Source organism: Marmota monax, unplaced genomic scaffold (assembly GCF_021218885.2).
Source record: "Marmota monax isolate L192 unplaced genomic scaffold, Marmota_monax_Labrador192_F-V1.1 WCK01_AAM20220418_F8-fsc00022, whole genome shotgun sequence".
NCBI classification, from domain to species: domain Eukaryota; kingdom Metazoa; phylum Chordata; class Mammalia; order Rodentia; family Sciuridae; genus Marmota; species Marmota monax.
In genome coordinates, this window is record NW_026695215.1 from 24,867,945 (window position 1) to 24,882,998 (window position 15,054).

A 15,054-nucleotide genomic window follows, 5' to 3' on the forward strand; every position below is an offset into this window, starting at 1 on the left:
GTGTTAATATCCATAGGATTAATCTTTTCAAAAAAGAGTTGCCAGTGATTGTGGCTCTTCAAGACTGAATCTTCAGAACCTGAAGGAATAGATTTTTTTATGTTCTTTTTTATTGGTTGTTCAAAACATTACAAAGCTCTTGACATATCATATTTCATACATTAGATTCAAGTGGGTTATGAACTCCCATTTTTTCCCCAAAAGGAATAGATTTTTTAATGGGAGACTCCATGAAGCACAATGGACTGAAATTTCACCAAGATAGAATTCCTGAGAAATAATAAATAAATAAATAAACAAACAAACAAACAAATAAATAAATAAATTAAATAGCTAAAAGAAAGTTAAGGCTTGGAAGAATCCCGAAGAAACAGCAATGATTGATCTACAGCTAAAACGCATCCAGACTTACCAAAGACAGAGGGGCCCCAGCATGTTTTTAAAAGGTTGATCTTGTATAACTAAAACTCTAACTTTTATTTTCTGTTGTTATGGTTTGGTAAACTGCATTGCATTCAGAAGATAAATGAGGGGGATTAAGTGGAGAGTGTGGTAGATCAGAGAAAGGATGGAAAGTGCTTTAAGAAGGAATAGGCTTCCTGCCACGAAGTCCATTAATGCAATGGAAGTGTGGAAGAGGGTTCTTAGGGCTTACCCTCTTCCCTCTTATTCCCTTTGCTCCCTTCTCTCCTTGGTGGCCAGGGTCACCATCTTCTCCCTTAATAAAATCAAAAGCAGAACAGTGAATGTAAAGAAAAATAAATACAAACGAATTACACATGCTGCCTACCAGTTTCCAGGCCAGAAAGACATCTTCTTACTTGTTCACCAGGATAGCCAGGGAATCCAGGTTCACCCTAGTGTTGGAAATGAGATAAGGTCATGTTTTAATGTCATGTGATGAAGTATTTCCTTTACATTCCTCACTTAAAGAAGACATTGTAATTTTGAGGAAAGAGATTCAAAACCGGTGCCAGGAAAAACAACTACATAAATTGTTATTATCTTGAGCTGCTCTCAAGGGGCCCTACTCCATTTCTCTAATTCAACATGAAACAACTTGTAAACGATTTTTACAAATTTTTCTCCCTCTCCTTGGCATACTGTATAATGATACTTCCTTCTTAAGTATTTTTCTCTCTCCTTTTAAATAACCCTATGTTTGACCCAATGGAAACCAAGGGGAGGAACACCAAATTGAATGTTAGGAAGCAAGCATTCATTGTCAGAACCAAAGGCATGCTGCAAAGCAATCTTTCTTTCAACAAGTATTTATTTAGCATCTACCATGTGCCAAGCACTTCGCTAGGCCCTGGGAACTCAGCGGTGAACAGAACAAAGACCCCATAGAATTTAAATGCCAGTGAGGAAGCAAGCAAACAAACATATAGCGTGTCAGGGAAAGAGAAATGCTATTCCCGGAAAGGGATCAAGAGGTAAAATATTATAATTGTCCTTCAGTATTCATGGAAGATTAGTTCTAGCATCCTGTAGAGACAAAACATCTGTGGATGTTCAAGTCCCTTGGGCAAAATGGTTCAGGATAGTATTTGCACATAACCTATGCATATCCTCCCATAGGCTTTAAGTCATATATAGATTACTTATAATACCTAATGCAATGCAAATGCTATGTAAACAGATGCTATACTGTATTGTTTAGGGAACAATAACATAAAAAAACTGGTACATGCTCAATACAGACACAATTTTTTTTTCAAACATCTTCTATCTGCAGTTGATTAGATTTGTGCATGTGAATATGTGTTCTTGGGTGGGATAGAGGGCTATTTTATATAAGGTGACCAGGCAAAGCTTATTTGTAAAGGTGGCATTTGGGCAAAGACCAACATGAATTGAGGAAACAAGCCAAACAGATATCTGGGACAAGAGTGTTCCAGGCAGGAGAAACCCCAAGGCAAGAGAATGAAAGTGTGCTGCCATGTTTAAGGAACACTGAAGCCAAATGGAGGGCAGGAAGACAGCAGGAGGAGATGAGGCTGAAGAATTCACAGGAGGCCACGGTAACTTATTCTGAGTGACACGGGGAGTCACAGCAGGGCTTTGTTTTTTAGAATGACTCACTCTGGCTGCTTCCTATAGAATGCTCTGAGGAAAGAGCTGAAGCAGAAAGACCAGGAATGAGACTACTGCAATAATCCAGGTAGAAAACCATGTTGGCGTGGTTCAGAGAGGAAATATAGTCCTGATAAATTATCAAATGCTGGATGGATATATCTGGAAGACAGACTCACCATTATTCATTGATGGATTAAATATAAGGGGTGAGAGGAAGAAACATCATTTATCCTGAGCACTTGGAGAAACTCCATACCCTGAGATGAGGAAGGCTCAGGTGAGAGGCAGGTTATCAAGGGAATCAGTTTGACCAGTGGGGTATTTGATAATATTAAAAGATTACTGCAAATTCTTTGATGTTCATATTTTTAAACAACCTTTTAAAGATGCAACCTGAATTATTTGTATATGAACTATGAGATGTTTGGGGTTTTCTTTAAAATAGTTGGCAGGAAGGGGATATAAGTAAGTGGGAATATAAATAAAACAAAATTGGCCAGGGGTTTTTCATTGTTTGAACTAGGTGATAAGTACATGAGGAGGGATCATTACTAATCTTAGTAACTAAACTAAGTCAAACTAATCTCTTCATATATGTTTAAATGTTTCTATGATAAAAAGAATAAAAGATCAATTTAAAAAGAAGAAACTTGTTTGGGAACATGCCAATTTTAAGATGCCTATTAGATGACCAAAGCAAAGCATTTCCAAAGTTAGGATATGCTCCAAACTTGAGACGTAAACTGGAGATCATGGGAGAGATGGTACTTGAGGCCAGGAAACTGGATTTTGCTGAGGACAGTCTCCCAAGGGGTGAGTGATGGGGAGATAATTATGAAAATAGAGCCCTGAGTCTTCCAATACTTAAAATCAAGAACATTCTGAAGATCCAGCAACAAGGGTTGATAAACAGCATGTAGAAAAAAAAAAGTGGGATGTACTGGAAGCTAAGTGAGGAAAGGTGTCAAGAAGAAGCCCATGGTCACCTTTGTCAAAGCTGCTGAAAGATGGAATGTGACAGGGCAGAGTGCAGACCACTGGATTTAGTAACATGAGGTTCACTCTGTCTAAAGCAGACCAAGTCAGGGAGTAAAGGCTCAACTATCATCAGTTAGAAAGTGGAACTTCTCACCCTTGCACTATGCATATTTTAGATCTGGTAGTCCTTTGTTGTAAGGGCTGTTTGTGTGATGCAAATGTTAAATCAGCACCTCTGGTCTCTACACAGTAGATGCCAGTAGCATCCCCTTCCCTCTCCCATTGTGACAACCAGAACATCTCCAGATATTTCCAAACATCCCCTAGAGAATAATATCATCCCTTGTTCTCAACTAGATATAGATGACTCCTTCAATGAGTGTTGCTAAAAATAAGTGAGGCAATGGGAGTAGTGTATATCCAAGTAAGGAATTTGGGGAAATTGTTTTTCTTAAGATGAGAAATATTCGTATTTTTGTACACAAATGGAAATAACTGACACTGGACGATGCAAAAGATCAAAGTGGCATATTCAGAGGACAGAGCTCTGAGTAAACAAAAGGAGTAGAGTTCAGTCTAAGAGATGAGGAACTAATGTTGGATAGAAACATGAATGTTCATCCAGAGCAGAAGACGAAGGCAGGATATTTGGGTCCAGATGTAAGTGGATAGGCCCACTTGGTGGTGGACATATGCAGACGTTCTCATCTCATTGCTTCTGTTAATGAAGTCGGAAGCTCGATCGTATGCTTTAAGTGTAGAAGAGAAAGCAAAATAGAAAGAGTCTTGGAGGTTTGAGGAGAGTGGAGAGGGTATGAAATAGTTACCTCGATGAGGAGGATAGTGATTAGACTAGGAAAAGGTAGCTGAACTTCCAAGCAGCAATAAAGCCCATTTAAAGTGAGACCACTAGACCTTGCCAAGGAAAATTCACACAAACGTTGACTGAATCTATGTGTTGCATCATGTTAACAACACACATAGAGGGCCCTTGTGCTTAGCTGTGAGCTGAGCACATACTACCCAGAATGTTCTTCACATGCAACTACTTCCCTAGAGTAGAAAAACTTAGTTTGCCTAGATGGGGCTCCAGGAGTCTAGCCTCTACACTTTGCTCTGTCTCTGACTAGCCATATGACCACAGGCAACTTACTTCACTTCTCTGAGCCTCCGTTTTCTTGACTGTAACTCAACGAGGCTGAACTAGATGGTCACGAAGGCTCTTTCTCTCTCTGTCATTCCATGGATATTCACTAAGAACTTACTGTGTTGGACATTTTTTTTTCCTCAACATGGCCGCAGTGTCATCTTGCAGCCACAGAGGAAGTGTGAGAACTGCAGAGAATCCAGCCCAGAGTCCTGACATCATGAAGTAGCTGAGCATCACTAAACATCCCAGTGATTTCTTACTTTGTGAGTCAATAAATGATGGTGATAGAGATAGTAATTTGGAGACTAAATCATTCAGAATACGAGTTGTTCAACAAGCTTCATGTGACCTCCATGTTTCAAAACCCATCAGTGACCCATGAACTATGTGGAAAATACCAGCTTCTTATGGTAGTGGCACTGTTTAATTAATACTTATTTATTAATAAGCACCTTCCCTGTGCCAGGCTCCGTTTCAGCAATGCAAAGATGAATAAGGGGCAATCATGTTGTTGGTTCATAGACTAGGTGGGTAGACATAAATACAGAGAAATTATAATATGACCTACCTGGAAAGGCGCTACTGCAGAAATACACACAATGTGCTTTAGGAACACAGAGCATAGGATGACAAATTCTGTCTGGAGAAGTTAAAAAGGTTTCCACCAGGAGAATTTGATATTTGAGTTGGTTTTAGAAAATGAGTGAAAATCATCCAAGGGAGGGAGATGGAAAAGGGCATATTAAATAGAGACAAGGGTTTTTACAAGGCAGGAAGTGTTTATAAGGTGGCAGGTGAGGTAAGAAATTTGATTTTTAAATAAGAATGGGACAAAATCTACTTTTACTTTTTAGGAAGGAACTCTGTCAGCTACAGCACATTGTAAGCAGCATGTAGAAAACATTCCTGGCACACTACTTAGAAAATTGTCTTAGTCTACTAAAATAAAATTATACACACACACACACACACACACACACACACACATACTACATACCTACCTATTGAGAAAAAGGAAAAGGAAGGTTTGTTGCTTTGCTAGCAAAAGAGAAACACAGGGGACTCCTGTCCCAGAGGCTGTGATTCTGCCCATCAGCAGGAACTGGGGGCTATGAAAGCTATATTTTTCAAGTCAGGATACCCGTAAGTTAACCCTCACCTTTGTTCCTTTTCTTCCTGGACGTCCATATCCATCTGGACCAAGAAGACCCTAAGAAAATGACACAAGATCCATTGTCCTCCAGATCAACACATGGTTGATGACAACATCTGAACCTTGAATAATTCAACAATGCAGTGGGATGGGGAAGAGAGAGGGCCTAGGAGGGGATAAAGGTTTATAATTTTAAAAGACCATGACAGAAGGAAGTTTGGAGGTTTGGGTTTCGTTGTTATTTTGTTCTTGATACTGGAAATTAAACCTCTGAGCCACCTCCCCAGCCCCTTTTTGTATTTTATTTAGAGACCGGGTCTCTCTGAGTTGCTTAGGGCATCGCTAAATTTCTGAGGCTGGCTTTGAACTTGCAATCCTCCTGCCCCAGGCTTCCGAGCTGCTGGGATACAGGAATGCACCACCACTCCTGGCAGGAAGTTTGGCAGTTGTTTTAGGTATCATCTTGCTGATTTGTAAAAGCTGCAATAAGGTGCAACATCAGCAAGACGATGGCAGAGTTGTAGGAGCCATGTCACTGAGCCATTGGACTAAACTCACTTTCCTTGTAGGGCAAGAAAAACAAAGAAAGAAGCTCCAGAACTGATAAAGTTCCAGGGATAAAGGCGTACTTTAGAGAATAATATTGGAAATAGAGGCAATGTAATGGTTACTTGCTCAGGCTTATTACCCAGACAGGCCTAAATATTTTTTTATTTGTTCTAATCAATTATACATGGCATCAGAATGCTCTTTGATTCATTGTACACAAATGGAGCACAATTTTTTACTTCTCTGGTTGTACAGGAAGTAGGAGCACACCATTCATGCAGTCATACATGGATTTAGGGTAATAATGGGCTAAGGAACTGAACAGACACTTCTCAGAAGAAGGTATACAATCGATCAACAAATATATGAAAAAATATTCAACAACTCTAGTAATCAGAGAAATGTAGATCAAAACTACTCTGACATTTCATCTCACTTCAGTCATAATGGCAACTGTCAAGAATACAAGCAACAATTAGTGTTGGTGAGGATGTGGGGGAAAAGGCACACTCATACATTGCTGATGGAACTGCAAGTTGGTACAAACAATCTGGAAAGTAGTATGGAGATTCCTTTAAAAAAAAATTGAATGGAACCACCATTAGATAGATAGATAGCTATCCCAGCTATCCCATTCCTTGGATCCAAAGGACAGCATAACTCAGTGACACAGCCACATCAATGTTTATAGCATCTCAATTCACAATAGCCAAACTGTGGAACTAACCTAGACATCCTTCAATAGATGAATGGATAAAGAATCTGTGGTATATATATACAATGGAATATTGCTCAGCAATAAAAGAGAATAAAATTATGGCATTTTCAGGTAAATGGATGGAGTTGAAGAATATCATGGTAAGTGAAGTAAGCCAATCCCAAAAAACCAAAGGCTGAATGTCCTCTCTGATAAGTGAATGCTAATCCATAATGGGGGTTGGGGGATAGGATGAGTGAGGAACTTTGGATTGGACAAAGGTGAGGGAGAGGAAGGAAAGGAGGATGGGGGTAGAAAAGATGGTAGAATGAGACCTAAATATTTTTCCTGGTGCTAGGGATGGAACCCAGAGCCTCATGCGTGCCAGGCACATGCTCCACCACTGAGCCACATTCCCAGCCCCAGACCTGAATGTTTATTTCAGTGCCAATATGGTTGTATGAATGACCTTGGGGAAGTTGCTCAACCTCTCTAAATTTTAGTTTCCTCATCTGTAAAATATAGATAATAATATCATCTCCATGGTATGGTTATTGGGAAGACTGAGAATATGCATGGAAAATCCCTAGCACGACGCTAGTACCTTCTCTGTAGAAAGTACTTAATGAATGGTAAATATGTTGTTGTTGTTGTTATTGTTGCTGCTGCCACTGTTGCTGCTGCTGTGGGTGGCAGCAGTAGAGATGGTGGCACAAGCTTTGGGCTACTTTTAACCAGGAAATTTTAATGAAGTCAAGCAAAATGTTAGTTTCACTAGCTGAATTTTCAGAGTATAGAAGCTGACCATTATTTACCTCATATTTCACTTGACAGTAATCCTATTCTGTTCTTCCCCTTTTCACATTTAAGTTTAAGTCTCCTGGGCCTGTTTTTGCTTCCTTTCCTTGCTACTATTTCAGTGTAAAGAAAGGAAGGGGGAAGGGGGGGGGGGGTGATTAAAAAAAAAAAAGACCTAAAGACCCTTCCTAGCCACTGATGAAAGAAATCTCAGAAATATGAACTGAAAGGTAGCATTACTCTTTATGATAAAAGCTGATTTCCATCAGGTGGTGAACTGAAAATAGCCACAAAATAACCACCCTATTTCACTGCCTAATCATTGCCACCACATTAATGTATCTTCAGGAGTATTCCATGCATCCTAACCTTGGGCTCAAAACAGTTTAATAATAAACGATGTTTAAGGACTACCACCAGCACAATTTTTAAAAAAAACTCCACTTAATGGTTGCAACCCATGTTTTTGCAAGAAAATTTGACATAAAATCTGCAATGACATGTACAAATATGTAACAACGAATCCTACCATTATGTTTAATTATAATGCACCATTAAAAAAACATGGGAAAAGTCTGCAACAATTATGCAGTGAAATATGATAATTTATTCTTCTGTTCAGAGTAAGAACTGAGGTAAAAATACATAGACCTGCCTTGCCAGTGTTATTTGTAGAAGTAAGTCTTTTATGATCTTTGGTCTGCAAACATTATTTCTACACTCTGGATGTTCGAAGACATTCTCTTCAATGTTCACAACTCTGATTGGCTGTCTTGTTTGCTGCCCTGGAAAAATGTTTCACTGGGCATCTCTGCATTCCCAAAAGACTCAGATACTTATAAAACATCTTTGTCCAACAGAAGAGGTTCATTGACACTTCCCTCTTCAACAACACGTAAGGAGGCAAAATAAATCCCAGGGCATCTTTGGATTCTTTATTTTTACAGGAGTTTGAGAATCTTTGACTATTACAATTCTCAGCAGCTATAGTGATCATGTCATATTTGTAACCCCAGTTCAATATTCAAGAATATTAGATTTTTATGTGAAACAAGAACAAATACCAAACAAGAAATTCAATCAAGAGTTCAAAACAGAGAAACTAGACTCACAGGCTGCCCTCTTGGTCCTTGTTGACCCCGTGAGCCTTTCTCTCCTGCATTACCAAGCTCTCCCTTTAATAACAAAGAGAAAAGATGAGATTAATTTTCTCCCACAAGTTTATGTAATTTTGTACTATTTTCCTCAGAAATTATTGTTACTCTTTTCAAGTCCTTTTAGCATCACAATACAGTCTAAAGGCTTTGTTAAAGGTTTTCTCTGGCTTTGTTAAATACAGATACTTCCAAATATAGCAATGACCCTGCTACTGCATATTAGCAAAACCAATTTATACATAACATAAATTGCAGAATTTTTTATTCCTTTGGCTTTTTCTAGACATAGGCGTGTGAACCTGTGTTTGCAGTAAATATGTATTTCTCTCTGTTAATGTCTGTTTGCTGATGAATGTGACACACACCCCCTTCCTATTTGTCTATATGTCTTTCCCTTTTATCCAACTATCCAGCTATAAGGTAAAGATCAATCAATAGCTTCACCAACCACATTAGAGACATATGCTGAAAATGATCATGTAAGGAAAGATTAGTATTTAAAAAAAAAACAAAACAGGGGCTTCCCCGAATTGCAATCAAAAAGAATGTTCTCTGACATTTACCTTCATTCCTCTTGGCCCACCTTTTCCTTTGGAACCATTTGGCCCTGGAGGCCCAGGATTCCCCTGCAACAACACCATGGCCAATATCACCACTAAGGACAGATGTTCCATGATTTAATAAATTTTTTTTAATTTATAATGTTGCATTCATTAAAATCTATACTTCTAATTTTGAATTTTTAACTATTCCAGGCCCAGTGATGTGTGATAAAATACTGTCTTGTGATGCTGAAGAGCAGCAGAGAGCCATAGCTTCCAGTCAGTCATGTAATCGTGAAGGTAAACAATTGATCCTCTACAGTGTGTTGTGTCGCCAAGCTATGGTGCTTGGCAGGTTAGGTCTATTAAATGCATTTTTTCACTTAATGATATTTTTACCTTCCAATGGGTTCATGGGGATGTGGCCCTGTTGTAAGTCAAGGAACATCTGTTTTATTGAAATGGTCTGGAACTGACAATGTGCTCTTAAACCATCATGGAGCTTAGCCTTCAATATTCAGTACAATTAGTCAATTTTATCTTCCAACATACAAAATATACAATATAAACATTTAAGCTCTGGGCTGGGGGTTTGGGAGACAGGAGTAAGGTATACATATGTACCACATAATTAAGAATTGGAAAGGCTGGGGATATAGCTCAGTTGGTAGAGTGCTTGCCTTGCATGCACAAGGCCCTGGGTTCAATCCCCAGCACCATAAAAAAAATTTTTTAAATTGGAGGAATTATCTGTATACTAGAGATGCATTATGGTTTGAATATGAAGTGTCTCCACCAAAACTCCTGTTAGTGAAGGGATATTTAGAGGTGAAATGATTGGATTGTGAAAGCTGTAATCTAAATCAGCCCATCCTAGTTTGAATGGACCAACTGGGTGGTAACAGTAGACAGGTGAAGCATAGCTAGAGGAGGTGGGTCACTGTCTTGTTAAGTATTTTGGCCACAACAACAAAAAGCTATCTAAACCAAAGGGGAAACATGATTCAATTAAAAGATCGGGATGAAAAAAACCTAGACTTAAACCTGATCCAAAAAATAAAATACTTTCAAATGACATTTAAAATAACACAAAAAGTTATAGGGCTAGATTTTTCCTGACAAGAGTTTTGTGATTTGGATATTCGGCGTCTCCCAAAGCTCATTTGTGAGAGAATGCAAGAAAGTTTAGAGGTGAAATGATTGGGTTCTGAGAGATTTAATCTAGTCAATGTGTTAGTCCACTGATAGGGATTAACTGGGTGATAACCTGCAGGCAGGTAGGGTGTGAGTGGAGGAGGTGGGTCCCTGGGGATGTGCCTTTGGGGTATATATTTTGTCCCTGGTGAGGAACTCTCTCTCTCTCTGCTTCCTGGTGCCATGTCCTGAGCTGCTTTTCTCCAACACATTCTTCCACCAGAATGTTCTGCCTCGCTTCAGGCCCAGAGTGACAAAACTGTCTATGGAGACCTCTTGAAACCCTGAGCACCAAATAAATGTTTCCTCTCCTAAAACTGTTCTTGTCTGGTATTTTGTTCTCAGCAGCAAAAAAAAAAAAAAGCTGACTAAAACACCAAGGGAGAGAACAAGGACAGAACCGTGGCTTGCACCATCCTGGAGCTGCTATTTTGAGTCTCCAGTTAGAGGTTCTCATTCCTAACTCCAATCCTGCTGCTCAGGTTTCTAGGCAATCTCAAATGCTCTCTTCCTGGGGGAGCTGCTTTGACTATCTGTCTCAGTCTGTCTGACCTTTCCATGAACCATTAGGAAACAAGGTGGGAAGCAGAACAGGCACTAGAAAGACTCAGTTCAGACTCAGAAGGCAGTTCAGCCACCCAGGGTCTGGATGGCAAGTCATTTAATCTCCCTGGGACTCAGTTTTCTTATCTATAAAAGTGGATGCTTCCTTATGTATTTACAAGGAGCAGATTAGTTATTTATACCTCTCTTATGGTACTATTATTTTTGTCTTACCCTATAGATAAATACCAGCTTGTGTCAGATACCTTTAAAGCTCACACCCATGCCTATGGGTTACTACATTCCCACAATATATCCATAATAGAAGGGGGTACATAGCTGATGATCAATACCCACTGCATCAAATTGGCTTTTCTAGAAATTCCTGATACCCACAGACCCCAGAACACACAGTATAGTTCCTGGTCATCTAGGAACCCTCAGGGTTATAAATCAATCATCGTTAATTAGCAGTTGTATTGTAATTGTTCAGTTTTCAAACCTACCTGGGCACCGGGTAACCCTTTTTGTCCAAAAGTTCCTGGTGGTCCTTGTCTTCCTCTTGGCCCCTGGACCAAAGGTTATATCAAAATTCAACCAATTTTACAGAAACATTTATATTCTGCAAAGCCACAAAATCACCTTGGATACCTATGGAAGCACAAATCTGGGTGCCCTCACCCATCACCATCTCATTTATCAAACTTGAAGCGGGTGGCATCTGTAAACTGCAGCACCCACAGAACATTCACTCCCAACCCACTCGGTGTGCAATACGGGATGTGAGTCCTCAGCATCTACGTTTTTAGCCATCTCTCCTGAATCCATTGAGTGCTACAGTTTGAAACACTGCTTTCATATTTTAATTCACCCAACTAACTTTAAATCCTAAAAGGGGATTAGGGGAGCAGATAGGATATTGATTCCTTTGAAAAAAATTAACCTTTTCTTGATATATACAAGGTCTAAAAAGACAGATTTTTTTTTTAATTTTATCAAGAACCAAAGGCACACATAAGTGGCTTAATCTCATTGCCTACATCACTGAGGAGTTGCTCATTTTTTTTCTCCCGTCTATTTTACTTTACTGATTTTTGACACTTGACTTTTTCTCCAGTTTTTGTGAGAACTACTTTCTCAACAGAAGCATTGATCATGGCTTCCTTTCTCCGAAGTGAGGTATTGACCATCATCTATTTAAATAGACCATCATAGCCACATGCTAGTGGGAAGGTGAGAATTAAGGAGAGGTTTTATCGATTTTCTTGCTCATAGCTTCCAGCATGACATGCATCCCTTTCACCCAGAAACACAATCAAGTGGGTATAGAGGAGAAAGCAAGGAAGCAACCGTGGCAGGGGGTCCAAATATGAATTGATCCAATGATCAAAAAGAAAATGAAAAAAAAAAAAAAAATATATATATATATATATATATCTTTTCCCTCTGTATTTCAGATACTATTTTTCAATCATAAAGTAAACACGATCTCTAATTGGACTTTGATTATCCATTTCATTCCTTAGTTCTTTTGTCAAGTTTAAAATTAGCAGAAACTTCTAAAATGATCATCTGACACTGAAAGGATTCATACTTATGGAGAGTGAGTCAAGATAAATGAAATTGGTTTGTTTTAAACTCCTTCCATGGAGGATACTTGGAAATAATCTGGCTTTTAAAAGAAAGATATACAAAGTGTTCCAGAAGGATCTACAGATGATAGATTTAGTTTATGATTAGAGGATTCAAAAGAACTAGTTGGAAGTTCAAATTTCCACTTATCACTGGACAGTTTACAGTCTCCCAGTAGATTGAAGTTTTTGAGGGCAAGACTTTTTGCCTTAATGGTCTAAATGCCCCATTTTCTGTCTATTGGCAGAGTACTGTGTGCATGACAGACACTCAATTCACTCTGTTGATTTTTCCTGCCAAATTGAGTACAGTTTAAATGAATATTACTATTACTTGAGTTAATAGTGAAAATTAAATAGGTTAAAAATTAAATATTATTTGAGTAATCGGGATGCCAGCGTCAAAGGCAGTCATTAAGAACATCAATTTTATAACCAGATTGTCTGAATTTGAATCCCAACTTTATAACTTATTAGCTGTGCAGCTTAGCCAGTTGACCTAACTTCCCCATCTCCTTTTCCACTTCTTCCCTATAAAACAGGGATAATAAGAAACCTGACTAACCCCCAGTGAAGGATCAAGTGAGTTAAATTCAAGAGCTTATTGTAGTACCCAGAACATGGAGGTCCATAAATACTAGCTTTCATGGTTTAACGTTCTCATAAGAGGGGCTATATGATTTCCTTTGAGAGGCCTTAGGTGGAAGGTATTCAGGCCATTCTGATTTAATTGCCTATCAAACAATGAAATTAACATTTCATACCAAGTCCTTTAGCATTAAAACCAAGTTAAATATGGCTATATGGAGATATACAGTTGTCACAACAAAACTCATTATTTTGTACAATAACTATGTGATAATAATCATAATTTTTTTAAAAAAGTTCTCCGATTTAACCTGTGAACCTGGATTTCCAAGCTCTCCTTGGTAGCCCTGTTCACCAGATTCTCCATGCACACCCTGTCAAAAAATAAAAATAAAAAGACATCATCAGTGCTCCTATTGAAGGCAGCCTTCCTGAAAGATGTCACTTGAGAGCCCCAAGGGAAAGACTGAAAAAATATTAGACGGGTTGTGATCAATCCTCCTCGAGGATAGAGATGGAGACGACACATAAAGGGTTTCCATTCATGCTGAGAAAATGCAAGACCACACTCTCACTGCCTTTCCTGGTCTTTGCACGTCTCTTTTCAAAATTTCAGCTAGTAATAGAAGCAAAAATACTTCCTTTAAATTACCCAAATTCCTGTTTTGTATAAAAATGAATTCCTAAAAGCCCAGCCCTCTCTTTAAGGTATCTGGATTAAATGTTCACTGATATCAAGGACACTTATTCCATGCAAAGAAGTAGAATGTTGATCAAGCATGACACTCTGGGACAAAGGCACACAAAACACATGGTAAAATGATAGAATATTGGCTTGAAAACTCTATGGGCCCTTGGAGCATTTAGCTAGCTCCCAAGGCCAAGGGTGAATTGCTAAAATGATTCATTTGATAACTCCCCTAAGTTATTCCCCAAATTATTATTTTCATTTCTACAGAAAAGATATTTTTCCAAGATTGGGAATAATTCCAATTTTGTGAATTATTTTGCCTCCTTTTCATGCTACTCACAGAAAGACTGGCTCACTGACAGATGAACAAAGGAGCCCAAAAACCTCAAACCCAGAATTCATCAATATGTGGATCAAATTACTTGCACTTCTTAAGTTTTTAAAAACTATCTGGCACTTCTATTCATCATTATTGTTATATTGTTCAGCTTTTCAAGAGCAGATTTCTAGATTTATTTCAAGAGCAGATTTCTAGATTTATAAGTATAAACCAAGTTTTAAAAGGAAGATAGCTAGAAAGTTTGAACCAGGCTGCAATCTAATTTGCATGTCACATTAGTAACTTTCATAGTGTCAGGTTTGTGAAAATAACATGGCTCAGTATGGTACAGTTCAGATTCATTATAATAATTCCACTCATATATTTATATTAAGGAAATAACTGCAGCAAATCAAAACCAAAAACAAAACAAAAAACTTATAGTTTTTATTATATTACTGACCACGATAGCTAACAAAATAGAAATTACCTAAATGCCCAAAATAGGAATAGTTTAGCAATAAACTGTGCTACTTCAGTAGAATAAAATGTAATGTATTAGGAATGTTTTCTCTAATATCTGGATGTTAATTCACAATAAGGCGGGGGTTAGGGACACTAGAGAAGAATAGTGTTACCTTAGATTAGGTAGAAGGAAATGAAGGAAGGGAATGTGGGGATAGGAAAGATAATAGAACGAAACAGACATTGGCACTCATTACTTTATGTATATATGGGACTGCATCACCAATATGATTCTACAATAGATACACTAAGAACAATAAGAAGTTATATCCCAAAAAAAAAAGAAGTTATATCCCATCTATGTATGATATATCAAAGTGCATAAGTGCATTCTGCTGTCATGTATAACTAATTAAAACAAATAAAAAAAGTGAAATTAGGAAAATTCAGAAACATGGAAAATCAGAATATAAAATAGTATAGACATTATGATAACCCTTTATTATTTATACAAGTAAAG

The 15,054-nt window shown here is 38.1% G+C and overlaps 1 protein-coding gene across 1 annotated transcript in view; it reads right to left on the minus strand.

Annotated features, from left to right (window-relative positions):
• LOC124084619 (collagen alpha-4(VI) chain) overlaps positions 1-15,054 on the minus strand; it is a 101,585-nt gene that overhangs the window by 32,852 nt on the left and 53,679 nt on the right. The window contains exons 21-27 of the mRNA XM_046431960.2: positions 13,371-13,433; positions 11,347-11,409; positions 9,125-9,187; positions 8,517-8,579; positions 5,367-5,417; positions 822-857; positions 656-718 (exon numbers count right to left, since the gene is read on the minus strand). Of these exons, the coding sequence (XP_046287916.1) occupies positions 656-718; positions 822-857; positions 5,367-5,417; positions 8,517-8,579; positions 9,125-9,187; positions 11,347-11,409; positions 13,371-13,433 (402 nt within the window). The remainder of the gene's footprint in view (positions 1-655; positions 719-821; positions 858-5,366; positions 5,418-8,516; positions 8,580-9,124; positions 9,188-11,346; positions 11,410-13,370; positions 13,434-15,054) is intronic.